Raw genomic sequence first — 12,529 nt, 5'->3', positions numbered from 1 at the left:
GTCCAGCCCGAGCATCTTGAGGGCTTCTGTCCTGAGTCCGTGTCTTAAGCAAGAGCACAGGGCTCTCCACCACGGGCCAGCCTGGTGTGCTGGGGAAAAGAGGGTCCCTCCGTGGAGGGAGATCAATCTGCAGGGTGTAACATAGCTCCAGGGTGAACCAGAGCTGCACGTGGGTCTGGAGAAGGTGTCCCTTCTCAAGGAGCTGTGCAGCCAGGGCGGGCTGCGTGCTGTGCCAGTGGGCTGGCTGGCACGGGGCTGGGGACAGTCCAGCTGCAAAGTGTCTGGGAAGCCACGGTGGCACCCGGATGCTGCTCGGTTCCTCCGGCCTCGGTGCACATCCACAGAGCAACTGTGGCCCACCAAGGGTGCTGCTTCCTTGCTGCGTCCCTGCCCACCACTACCAGCTCCGCTTCTGAGCCCTCTGCCGAGCCGTGGTCCTGGGACAGAGGCTGGAAACGTCTTCCAGCCCGGCCGGCTGCCATGGGAGCTGTGGGTGCGTGGTGTGTCCCAGGATTCAGCCTCTCAAGCGTACGTCCCGTGGGGCTGAGGGACCAGAAACCCTTTCCCAGTGCAGTTTTCTGGAGCACCAGCTGCCAGCTCACACCTCTGCCCGCCCTCTCTCTTCCTCTGCTCCTCCTGCAGATTATCGGGGTAACCCAAGGTGTTTCCTCTGTCACTCCCTCCTACCACAGTCTCTCTCTTGGTGGTGGGACAAACCCTGACCCTCCCGTGCCTGCGAGAGCAGGGCAGAGGCTGGGAGCTGACCTCTCTGCTCCCAGAAACATCAGCCGAACCCGGTGTGGGTTTACGGGAGCGTGGGGTGGGGGGCTCTCTCCTCCCCACCTCTCCGTCCTCCTTCTTCCTGTCCGTGTGTGTCTGCCCAACCTCCCTGCTCCCCTCCACCCCTGACCCCTCTCCCTGTCTCTGGCCGGGGCGACGCTATCTCACTCTCTGGTTCTTTGCAGATGGACGTAGTTTACACATTCCAGACCGGCGCCTCCTCTTTGCAGGGAGCCCTCAGGAGACAGCCTTCCATCGTGAGCCAGCACCACGATGTAAAAAATGTTTCTAGCCCAACCCATGTAGCTCTTTCCTCCGTCAATTCCACTCCCACCACTTCTGCTGTTGCTGCTGCTGCTGCATCTCCTCCTGCGGGCAGTGAGTGATAGTCTATTACAATGCATGACTTCTAATAACCACAGAGAGCACCTGCACCAACCTAACCCAGCCTGTTCTCTCTCCGTCTCAACCTTGACTCGCACACTCATTTCTCAAATAAAGGATGGGGCGGGAGAGCGTTTAAAAAACCCCAGGTTTTTGCTGTTGCATCTTTAACAAGTTTACAATACTTTCTGGTCCTTCCCGCCCCCCATTCCTTGTTGCTCCCTCCATTTTTTACCTCTTCTCCTCCTTTGCAGGACTGACATATGAGTCCACCCTCCTGAGGAGTGTAAAAATTGGCGATTCTTGTTAAAAGAACCGTGTGTTCACGAGCAACTAAAAGCATTGCTGTGAAAAGGGCACGCTGCGCCCAAAAGCTGCCGTTTCTCTCTGCTGCGGCTCTACCCAGCTCCGGGGTGCCCCAGGAGGGCAGGGATGGGCAGAGGTGTTGCTTTACTGAAGCTGTAAAGCTGTTTGGAGGCAGAGTGGCTGCTCGGACCTTCCCACAGCAGTTAGTGTCCTACCGGGGTCGGCTGAGCGGCGGTCATGGGCTGCCTGTGTGCCCTCTGCCTCGTGCACGCGTGTGAGAAGGAGTGTTTGCTCCTGCCTTGGTTGAGAGCAGCCGGTCACCGTGGCTCAGCTGGCTGGTGGTGCCGCATCGGAGCTGCTCGGAGCCGCTCACGCGCTGTTTCAGAGCTGGCTTGTAAGCAAGCAGCCTCCCCGTCCCACCTTGCATGCGGTGCGAGACGGAGCTGAGCGAGCCCGCGCACACGAGCGTGCCCTTTGCTGCCCTGGAGCTCCGCGGGGACGGTGCGGGGCTCCGCCGGTCCCCCGTCGTAGCCGGAGCATCGCTGCCCCGTTGCAGCGCCTCGTCGGTGCCCAGCTTGTTCTGCACGTGCTGGTCCTCGGTGTATACGCAGAGACACGCGACTCTCTGCATGAAAATGGAGATGGAAAACGTGGCCCTGCTGAGCAGCAGCGGCAAAGCTGGATCCTGGATCGAGCGGTGGGTTTCCAGACCAAAGAAAAGCCCTCTCTGGTGCAGTGCCCCTCTCCGTGTTCATTGTGAGCTGCATGTACGGGGTTGTGAGCACGGGAGCGTGAATTCTCTCTGCAGGGCTGTGCCAGGCTATGAGTAGGTAGTGTATCTTTCCCGGATAATTGGCTTTTTTTTATTACACAGTCATTTTCTGTGTTCTCCTCTTATTAAAGAAACACCCTTGGTGACTTTTTGAATAGCTTTCAGTCTCCACTGTTTATGCACTGTGGGAGAGAAGAGAGAATTTCTGATAATTTTGTTTTCTCTCTCTTTAGCTGACACTGATGCTTGAAATTTATTTTGTTTAACCCCAATGTTTCTGAAGCAGCGCCGCTGCCTTCTGTTCCTGACTGCATCTGTGCACCACCAAGACTTTCTAATCGGAAGAAAACCTGTTTATAAAGGTGCCTCAGGGTAGTTGGCTTGGATGGACAAGACCAAAATGCAGGTTTTTTGCAGTCTATGAATTAATGTTCTCCCTGGTTTGCAGCAATAGCTAACTTGGATAGCTTGTGCCCTTCCAGGCAGCAAAAAAACTTACCAGAAGCTAACCCAGGTTGCTAAGTCTTCCCTCTATTTTCTGCCTAGACTCTTCTCTGTTTCTCTCTGCTGCTTCTCTTCCCTCTCTCTCAAAGCTCCACTTCCCCCCGTACAGATTAATGGTGTCCCTCTGTCTTCACTTCCATGGGATGAGTTCTCCAGGGCTGGACCTCGGCAGCTCTGCCTGCTCTGTCCCTGTCAGAAGAGAGGGAGGTCTCGGGAATGACCCTCAGGAGATGGTTTGCAGAGCTGAGCTAGTCTCCTCTGGGGGTTTTGTCCTGGTTTGAGGGAGCTGGGCAAAGCAAACCGGGGGTCAGTGGTGGAGCTGATGCTGGTGTCATGCAGAAGATGTGATTTCCACCTCCGTGGGAGCGGTGGGGTTTGCCCAGCACATGGCGGTGCTGCAGTGATGGTGTGAAATGAGAATAAATTCCAAGCTTGGAGGTTCTGCAGGTTGTGAAGGTTTCAGGTGGAGAGCAGGCGTGAGCCTGGCCGTGGGCAGGGAGGCAGGTGGGCTTTCAGCTTGGCTGGGAGGATTTCATTGCTGCTTGCACTGCCTGGCTCATTCAAAACCCATTTCCTTGCTGTTAAGTTCCTTTGACAAGGGAACAGCTGAATTAATTTCACAGCAGTTGCTGACAGAGATGTTTAACTGGAAGTAAGAAAATCTGAGGAAAGCTGCAGCAGAAGTTAGGGGTGGAGCCGAAGGCAGTGATGTGGTAGATAGGGTCTGGGCTCACCATGGCTTGAGGTGGTGGGGCAGAGAGGGCTTCTGTGAAGCTACTCCTTCCCCTGAGCTTGTACTAGGCTGACCACCTAGTTGCTTTGGCAGTCACCTAGGCTCTTGTTAGCTTGTCCAGGTTGGTTATACTTGGTTTAGTTGGTTTTGCAGACTGCATTTTAGGGGTCAGTGATTGCAGTTGCTGTTCTCAGGATGTTGATGATGTGACAGGTTATCAGTCTTGGTAGAAGGTGGCCTGCTTGGTGGTTTCCCTTGTCCTGTGCATTCACATTAAAGACTGAATTTATCCAGGAACTTACTGTGGGTGTTAGTGCAGCAAACACAGCTCTGAATTTCTGTTCCCAGCTACAGAAACTTTCCATTTTCACAGGCCAGCTGGTTCTCCAGCATCATTGGGGGTACCTGGCCCACACTCATCTCCTCATGAGTGTCTTGTCATCCAGCTCACGTGTGTGCATGCCGGTCCATGTGGGCGTGCAAGAGGTGGCTTGTTTTTCTAGCTGGGATGTGCTGAGCCTGTGCCAGGGGGATGCCACGTTGCTGCCCCATGTGGTGCAGCACCATCTTTCTGAGTCAGATGGAGAGCGGACTCAGACGGGCATCCCTCATAAGAGGGGAACCCTGGAACATGCTGCAGGTAAAACCTCCAGGGTTCCAGGCACGAGGCAACTTCTCTGGTCTGGTTTTGTGAGTGCTGTTTGTGCTGAGACCGAAGATCCCTGGGAGGCTCTCACTGGCTGTGCTGGTTGGTGACTTCCCTCCTAGCCTGCCTATGTACCAAACCGAGGTGGACAGTTTAACCCAGCTCATCTCACCAGGAAGAGGGGCGTCGTCTCTGTTCACCCACCAGATCTGCAGCCCGTCCACAAAGAAGTGGCAGAACACACGCGTATATTTGCCTCATCAGCTTGCGAGGGGGTACCTGAACCATTCTCCCTCCAGCAGCTCTGCACGTTCTCCACTCCCTCAGCTGGCAGCTGAATGCTGGGGAGGCTCTCCAGGTGGAGGAGCACCCCTTTTGTGGGATCTGTGGATCTCCTCCCTTTTGTGCCCCAGCTTCAGTCCACAGGGACACCATGAGAGCAGGCAGGGGACATGGGTGGGGACTGGGTTCCTTGGGTGCTGGGAGCAGGTGGAGGTAGCTCATGAGTAGCAGTGCTGCTTCCATGGGGCAGGAGACAGAGCAGGACCACTGGCACTGCTATGGGGAGGTGTCACCGACTTCCCTGCTGCGCCCAGCATTGCTAACAAAGTCTTACGGTGGTCTGGGGGCAGCTCCTTCCAAGAGGAAGAGTTGAGCAGACCAGATCAAAAACTTCTGTTGCTTCCATAAAACACACGAGAGCTTGTGCAAGATGCTTGGTCCCTGCTGACAACTTCTGTCAACAGCTTCCTCCTCTATAAAGGGAGGAGATGGCTCAGTTCCCAGGTGACTGGGAGGCTGCTACGAGCCAGGAGGGTGCTGGTGTGACCTGTGGCAGCAGGATGAGGGAACCTCTGGAGAGAGGCAACATGCTGGGTCTGACCTGAAGGAGTCAGCGGGGTGAGAACATCAGTGTAAGACACAGCGGAGCAACCTGAGAGATGCTTCGGAGGGCACTGCGTCATGGGTAGCTCTCGGCTTTGCAGTAAATGGCAAAGCCACGTGTGTGATTTCACCAGGTCCTCTAAGGCTTGGGAGACCTTCAGCTGCTCAGTCTGTTGGCTCTGCTTCAAAAGCCCACATACTGCATCGCTCTCCTTCAGTTTATGCCTTTTGACGTCTTCTGAGTGATTATAGCCCCGAGTCATCCACGAGAGCGGGAGCGCTCTGCCGCACCCGAGGTGCACATGTTGGCTGTCTCACGTATGCCAGCGTCTGCCCTGGGGTGGAGGGGTCTGCTGCAGCCCCACGGCGCTGCTGCCTCGTGCCCCTTCATTCGCTGGATCGGACCCTTGTCACCCATCCGACCGAACAACTGTGACTTGGCTGCAAGGGAGGGCGAGAGCTGGAGGAGTTCAAGGCTGGATTTCCAGAGGAACTGGAGGAAGCAGTGAATCCACTGCTAGTCACCATCCAGGCTCATTTCCAGACCTCTCCCTCCCCATGCAGTGGGGGTAGCAGAGCCATACCCTGGTTGTCCAAACTGGGCTCTGGATCTCCTGGCTGTCATGTGTTGAGCCTGGCTTTTGGTGCTGCTGACAGCCTGTGGGTTTTACAGGAGCGGTGCGTGGCCAGGCTTGCTAGCAAAGGTTGAGATTGTTTTCCGTGCAGAGCATCCAAAAGAGTTATCTGCCTTTGGAAACCGCTGGGTCATCTTCAGCATGTCGGTGTAAGGAAGGACCCAGAGCTCCAGCCCAGGATCCAGGTGGCAGCCAGATCACACAGATCTGGCTTCCCTCGTGCATGTTTAGCTGGGTCTGGTTTTACTGGTCATGGCATCCACTTGGACCTACTGCTTCACATGGGCTTGAAAAGTTTGTGACACCTTTTTAAAGCCCATTCCTTTCTATAGGTCTAAAAATGAGACAGAATAAACACACACACATCGCTCCCACAGTAGAGTTTTTTTTGTCTTGAAGTGAACCCACTGTTTGTCTAACCCACCTCCTTTTTGAGTTGTAGTTCCACTTTTTTGTCCTCGTTTACACGCACAGATACGCGTGCGCACACATAATGACAACTAATGCATTTTGGCTTCCATTCATTCGAAGTGATCTGTGTTTTTGAGGGTTTTTTTTGTGTCTTTTCTTGCAGCTTCTGAAGTCGCCCCATAGTCGGTTGATTCCCCATCACACACCTAGTGCCTGACTCTGATCCATGTTGGCCCTCCTAGTTCACCATAGATCTCTCATTTTGACTTAGCTGCCTGTTCAGTGGTGGTGACTGTTGTTGTTGTGCTTTTTGTTTTATTGTGTCTTTATTATTTATTTTTACTTTCTCCTGGGACCTCCAGCCTCTCAGAGCTGCTACTAACCCCTCTTTTGTTTATCCCCCACGCTCCTCGCGCCCCGGCAGATCAAAGTGGTGAATGCGTTCCGTAGCTCCTTGTACGAAGGCCTCGAGAAACCCGAATCCAGAAGCTCCATCCATAACTTCATGACTCACCCAGAGTTCATCCTGGAGGAAGACGAGCCTCGAACACCATTCCTTGATGGCGCTGAAGACGACCCCGAGACTGACGGACTCAAAAAGCGAGGTGGGGGTAGCCTGGGTGGATCTACATCCCTCAACAGAAATAACAATGCAGTGGACAGCGATCAAGCTGAGGTCACCGTCCCGGAGCCCGAAAGCCCCTTACACAGCTTGGAGACATCAGTTTGACCTTAGAACTTCGAACCTCCCCCCTCCTCCTCCACCTTCGCCCCTCGCCCTGTGTGATCTTGGCACCAGTAACTGATCACACACTGCGGTCACTTCGTGTCAAACTGCTCATACGTATATCATTTTGGTGGTTTGTTTTGTTGGGTTTTTTTTTTGTTGGTTTTTATACCATTATTTAGCAGTGGGAACCAGAGTACCACGATGCTGGGTGTTGGGAGAGAGGCTAAGCCAAAATTGTGCATCTCCATCCCTCATTTTCAGTGGTACTCGCCCAAGTGAAGCAGCCAGGTTATTTCCTCTCTGAGAGTTGGGCTCCATGCGTCTGTTGAGGGTTTTAACTTTGAAAAATGCACGTTCAAAGAAAGTTCAAACTGTTGTAGTCTTACATGCACGCTCTTGGCCTGAGGGCTGGGGTGCACTTGTGACTTTATTTTTTTTTTTCCACTTGTGGTTTTTAGGGTTTTCTTCTAATTGTTGGGGTTAGTTCTTTGCTTGTGGGATTTGCCCCCCAGTAACTTCACGGTGGGAAGTGGGGGAGTTAGCACTCTAGTGCGAAAATTTAAAAATAAACAAGAAAAACCCAGCCAGGGGCAAGGTGTTTACTCACAGGTTGATAGATACAGGGATGTACACCAGTCTTCCACCTAGAAAAATGGTACCTAGCCTTTCCAGTTCCTCCTGTGTGTGCACACACGCTTTTCTCTCTGTTTCCAAAGCAGTAATTGGTAGACAAGGAACGAAGGTGACTTGGCTGTAAGCTTGCTGGATGTAAAAGATTCTGATTTTTCTACAAAGCAAAGTGGAAGTGAACTGGCAGTGGAAGGGTGGTGAAGAAGAACCCCGTGGTTGTGAGAAATGGGGCTCCTTCCCAGGGAGCCTTAAGAGATGGATCTCTCCTGCTCTTGAACAGCTGTGAAGCTTTTGGCGAGAGCCTTGTGAAGGTTTAACGGCTCCTGCCACCAGGAGCAGAGGGACTTTTGCCTGTTCTGGCTTGTCTGTACTGTTGGGTTAAATAATCCTTCAGCCTTGGAGTACAAGGTCTGCTTAACTGCTGAGGAACCCCAGAGGATGCTCCAGCCGTGCCCACCGGCTCTGCGCATCGCTGCCGAGGCGTTAGCAGGCTGAACGGAGAACGAGCATCAGGTTATTGACAGTACAGTGGGCCAACTCCTAGATCATGGAGGGCATGGGTCAGGTTGTCTCTTCAGCTGGTGGAAGGGAGGGGAAGCTCTGTGGCCAATGGGAGGACCCTTGATTTCCATCCTTGTGTAGCTGGTTTGCCAGTGGAGGCACTTCCTCGCAGAGGTGGCAGGTTGGTTGGTTGGCTGTAGGTCTTCTGGAGAAGGTACTGCATGGAGGCTTTCCCTCACTGCTTTTTCGAAGGTCATCTCTTCACCCTGCATGTCCTGCCTCACCTCAGTCTCTTGTAACCATTTGTTGAGAGTTGTGTTTTTTTGCAGCAGAGGCCCCAGGTGTCCTGGGCAAGTTGGCTCTGAACTGACCCTCTTGTGAAGCCATGGGACAGAGCAGGAGGCGGGAGTTTGCTTTGCTTGGGCTTAGTTTCTTCCCCATGGGCTCTTGCTGGTGCACCCCTGGTTACTGGCCCCAGGCAGGCAGGGCTGGAGGAAACTCTGCTGCCGCCTCTTCTTTGTCCCGTTTGGCTTGGTTGGAAGCAGAGAGAACCTGGTTGTAACTGGCTGTACGACGTCATCGTCTTTGCCCAGCCTCCGTCCCTGGAAGCAGAGAGGTTTTAGCGAGAGGGTGGGCTGGCTGGTTTCTTCTTTTCTTTCCTTTAAGAACGCACAGCAGAATCTCCCGTGCCTTCTCCGAGCACTGCCTGCAGCACCGCCTGCCACGCGAGGGCCCAGTACTTTGCCAAGAAATAAGTGTTCCTTAAACGACAACGCAAACCAAGTGTCTTTGTTTCGTTTCCAGCCCAGCACCGACTCGTCCCTTCCTTGGGGTGGGAGGAGGGAAGGACGAGGTCGCCCCATTCCTGTCCCAGGTAGCTGAGGAAAAGTCCTCCTCCCAGGTCTCCTGCCTCGGTGCTGGCAAAGGGGGTGAAGGCTGGGCTCCGTACACTGCCAACAGCAAGAAGAAATTGCCACCACTGCCCATCTCGATTGTAAATTCAGTGTCAAGCCCCCTGCCCGTGCAGACAAACCCATCGCTGCCCTCCCCCTTCCTTCTTCACACGAGCTGAAAAAATACCTTGGGCAGGACCGGGGGGTATGGGGGTGTTCTCTTAGGTTATACACAAGTGGTGACAGGAAAGACAAAAAGGGGTGGATGTGGGGTTTGGTTCTGTACTAAAGGTGACATTGCTTAAAAGTTCACTTTTTTCTATTTTAAATACTTGCAAAAAAAAAAAAAGGGATGAAAATATGGTGTTCTTACAAGCTTACATAAATATTTATTAAATACTTTGGGGGGGACACACCGATTTTTCTTTTGATATTTTTTTTTTAATACCTCAGACCTGTTTTAAACAAAAAAAAAAAGACTTAAACCAACAAAAAGCCAACTTTGGAGGCTCTCAAAGTCACTCCCAGAAATCTGTGACTGGCAGGTTGCCACAAGGGTCTGGTTGTTCTTTAGTTGATATATTTTTGTTGTTCTAGTTTCCATATTAGGAGGGGGAGAAATAATTATATATAAATATTATGCAAAAAATATAGTTTTCTTTAGATCAGAAACTGATATTTTTACGTCAGCCATATGTATTTTGTTTAAAGAAAAAAAAAAATAAATCTTGAGTCCCGCGCCTGCAACGGCACGTGACTGTGTGACAGCAGTTCAAAGTGACAGGTAATTAATTCAGTGTATCAGCGATCGGATGCCAGTCAGCTTCCTTTTCTCTGAGCAGCCATCTTTATACTAGACGTTAGTTGGATGACACAAATGTGTTTTTTTTATATAAATTATGTTGGTATGGCCGGTTGCTTAAAGTATAAACGTTTATTGTGCATACATCTTTTCTGTAAAGTATTTTGGGTTGTTTTTTTTTTTTCTATTTAGTTTCAGTGATATACTGGCAGCAGATGACTATTGGGTTAAGTTATTGAGGACATTACAAAAGAGTTGGGGGAGATCGGTGCTCTACGCTGAAAGGCATGGTTGGCAGCACGAACTTCTGGGGACTCTCTGCAACATGCCTTGAAAGAGGGGGAGAGATATTATTTTTCTTTTGCTTTGTTTGAACTGCCATGAGTGTGCACGGGGGAGAGTGCCATGCCCGACAGGAACCGAAGTCATACCCTGTGATACGTGTTAACTTGCCTTGGAATGCTTTGTTATTAAAACACTCTGAACATCATTTTGCATCCAGTTCTTACTAACAGTAGGGTCTCTGGTGGTGGTGGTGGTTTTCTGTTAAATAAATTGGCAGATTGGTACCAAAGACATTACACCACGTCCTGTGTGCATTGCTGACCAGGCATTTTTAGGTATTTGCATTATGTGATAAGGTTTCCTTTGATTTGCACAGGGTTATACTTAATTTTCAAAGGTTTTGTGCAATAAGCTTTGAGGAAAATTTTGAAACAATCTCAAGAAGGAAACAAACTAAACCACATTTTAGCATGGGCAGCCTTTGGCTTTCCCCAGCTGAGGAGTAGATGTCCTTTTGTGCTCAGCCCCTTTCCAAATGCTTCTCGGGATGACGTGATGTTGGGGTGAATGGAAAAGCCCCATCCCAGATCCAGGGAGGGCATCTCCAAGAGGCCAGTGCCAGCTCCTGTTGCCCTCCATCAGTGCAGGGACGAAGCACCTCCAAGAAGAGTCCCTGCAGGCTTTTGTACCTCTCGGGGGAAGGACACCTGTACCTGCCTGCCATCGCTCCTCACTGCTGAGTCCAGCTCCAACACGTTCATCAACCTGTGGAGCATGCAACCTGTAAAACACCCTCCTGCAAACCCAGCTCTCCCCAGCGGGGCATGGCGACGTGGGGGGACCGCTCTCCTGGTCCTGCCCCAAACAGCGAGGCTGTGGGGCAACGCCAGCGTGTTTCTTGGCACTTGGCTGTTCCTCTCCAGCATCACTCTGCCAAGGCTGTCCCCTGCCACTGAGACTGGCTGATCTCTGTCTGTCCTGCCTCTGATGTCCTCCTGCTCAACAAAACCCACAATTTTCATTCAGCAAAGCCCATGGCTAAAACTGCCTTTAGTTTATTTCCTCCCCTTAAATAAATATATATATATACAGTATTAAACCAACATTTGTGTGTGTATATATATTTATCCAATGCTCTCACAACAAAACTTTCTTTTGAAGAGGGCACGCAGATCTGAGTTTTTCTTTTCCAGTAAGTAAGTATAATAAGCACTGGTATTTTTGTATAAAAATGGAAAAATACAAAACAAAAGATTGAATATTATGTGGTATGCATGACATTAAAAAAAAAAAATGGTGGTTTCAAAGCAATATGTACCCTGGTGTGTTTGCCATATCCTAGAGTCCAGCTTAAAGTGCACCTGATCTGTATTGCATTTTGATATTAATCTCTATGTACAATGTTTTGCATGTAATTTATATGGTTCTTGGGAGAAACAAATTTTGAATGAATTGTCAGTTGGCTTCTTCTGAGAAAACAGACTCCAAGCAGAGATAATACTCAAAGTGGAAGCGGGCGAGTGGTTGAGGGGTGGGAAAGGGGGTACATAGCAAAAAAATAAAGCGTGCTGGGGGTGGGGGACAAGGGCAATGGTTTTGAATCAATAAAGCTTTGGCTGTTGAGCAGAAACAATGCGCAAGTGCATCCAGAGAATAAAATGTGCCCACATGTAACTGTGACGTCCTCAGTGTGTCCACCAGCTTGTGAAATCAATCCCCCATCCTCTCCTAGCGCTGGATGAACGGCTGGGCTTCCTGTCGGAGCAAGCCAGAGCATGAACGTGGGGCCTGCGGGGTGGAAAGAGGGATGGGGATCAAAAGCAACCCTGCTGCTACAAAAGCGCCCCTTAGTCAGTGTGGATTTCTCTCTGTGTAAGCCTCGCTATTGAGAGGCAGGGGCTGGCTGGTTGCACCCAGCGCTTGCTCTCTCAAGCATGGCTTCTTCCATCTCCAAGCAAAGTCCAGAACTGGCTGTCAAACGCCATCCAAACCAGTGCTCCTGCACTACGTGTTGTGCTGCCCTTCAACAAAGATCCTCCCTTGTCCCCTTCCCCAATGCCATGTCTGCAGTGCCTCCAAGGTGATGCATGGCGGAGGTTGTGATTTCCATCTCCCAGAGACTCACTTTGAGCTGTGTCCTGCCTCTGTACTGAGGCTATTTTGCCTCCATAGTGGTACTTTGCCCAGAAAAGAAGGACAATGGGAAATAAAAGCAACTGGCCTCTGAAATACTCTCATTCCCAAGCAGGTTGATTGCACTGGAGCTGTTTAACTCCCTCGCTTCAGTGGAGAGGCTGTTGCTTCTCTGTGTCTTTAATAACTCCAGGACCAAGCCATGATCAGAAGATCAAGCTGGGTGAGGCTGTCAGTGAGAAAGTTCAGTCTCAAACTTCTCAGCTGAGCGTCTGACCCTTTGAGCTAACGCCAAGTGATATGAACAGGGCGTAAAAGCTTTACTGTGCAGCGTCACCCTCTTTCCTGCTTTCTCGGGAAGGTGTCTGTGCCAACAGCCTCCTCCAGCTCTTAATTAGACAGAACAGCCACAATTGCTTCTTTTTTTAAACATAGTCCAGGCTGGATGTAAAGAAAGAAACAAATCAGAGGAGTTTTAGTCATTTAATGGGAAAAATGG

The 12,529-nt window shown here is 51.1% G+C and overlaps 1 protein-coding gene across 10 annotated transcripts in view; it reads left to right on the top strand.

Moving 5' to 3' along the window:
• The window catches only part of ATP2B4 (ATPase plasma membrane Ca2+ transporting 4), a 48,713-nt gene extending 37,713 nt beyond the window's left edge, over nt 1-11,000 (top strand). For 7 of the 10 annotated variants that reach the window (XM_068419195.1, XM_068419187.1, XM_068419190.1 and 4 more), the window contains one exon: nt 6,481-11,000. In XM_068419195.1, coding sequence (XP_068275296.1) covers nt 6,481-6,786 — 306 coding nt within the window. In that variant the 3' untranslated portion in view covers nt 6,787-11,000. Of the gene's footprint in view, nt 1-965; nt 1,159-6,480 lie in introns of all 10 variants that reach the window. The other 3 variants (XM_068419197.1, XM_068419196.1, XM_068419198.1) reach the window with 2 other exon arrangements.
• Nucleotides 11,001-12,529: the final 1,529 nt, after the last annotated feature.

Source organism: Nyctibius grandis, chromosome 27 (assembly GCF_013368605.1).
Source record: "Nyctibius grandis isolate bNycGra1 chromosome 27, bNycGra1.pri, whole genome shotgun sequence".
Classification (NCBI taxonomy): Eukaryota; Metazoa; Chordata; class Aves; order Nyctibiiformes; family Nyctibiidae; genus Nyctibius; species Nyctibius grandis.
This window is presented reverse-complemented; position numbering and strand designations above follow the sequence as displayed.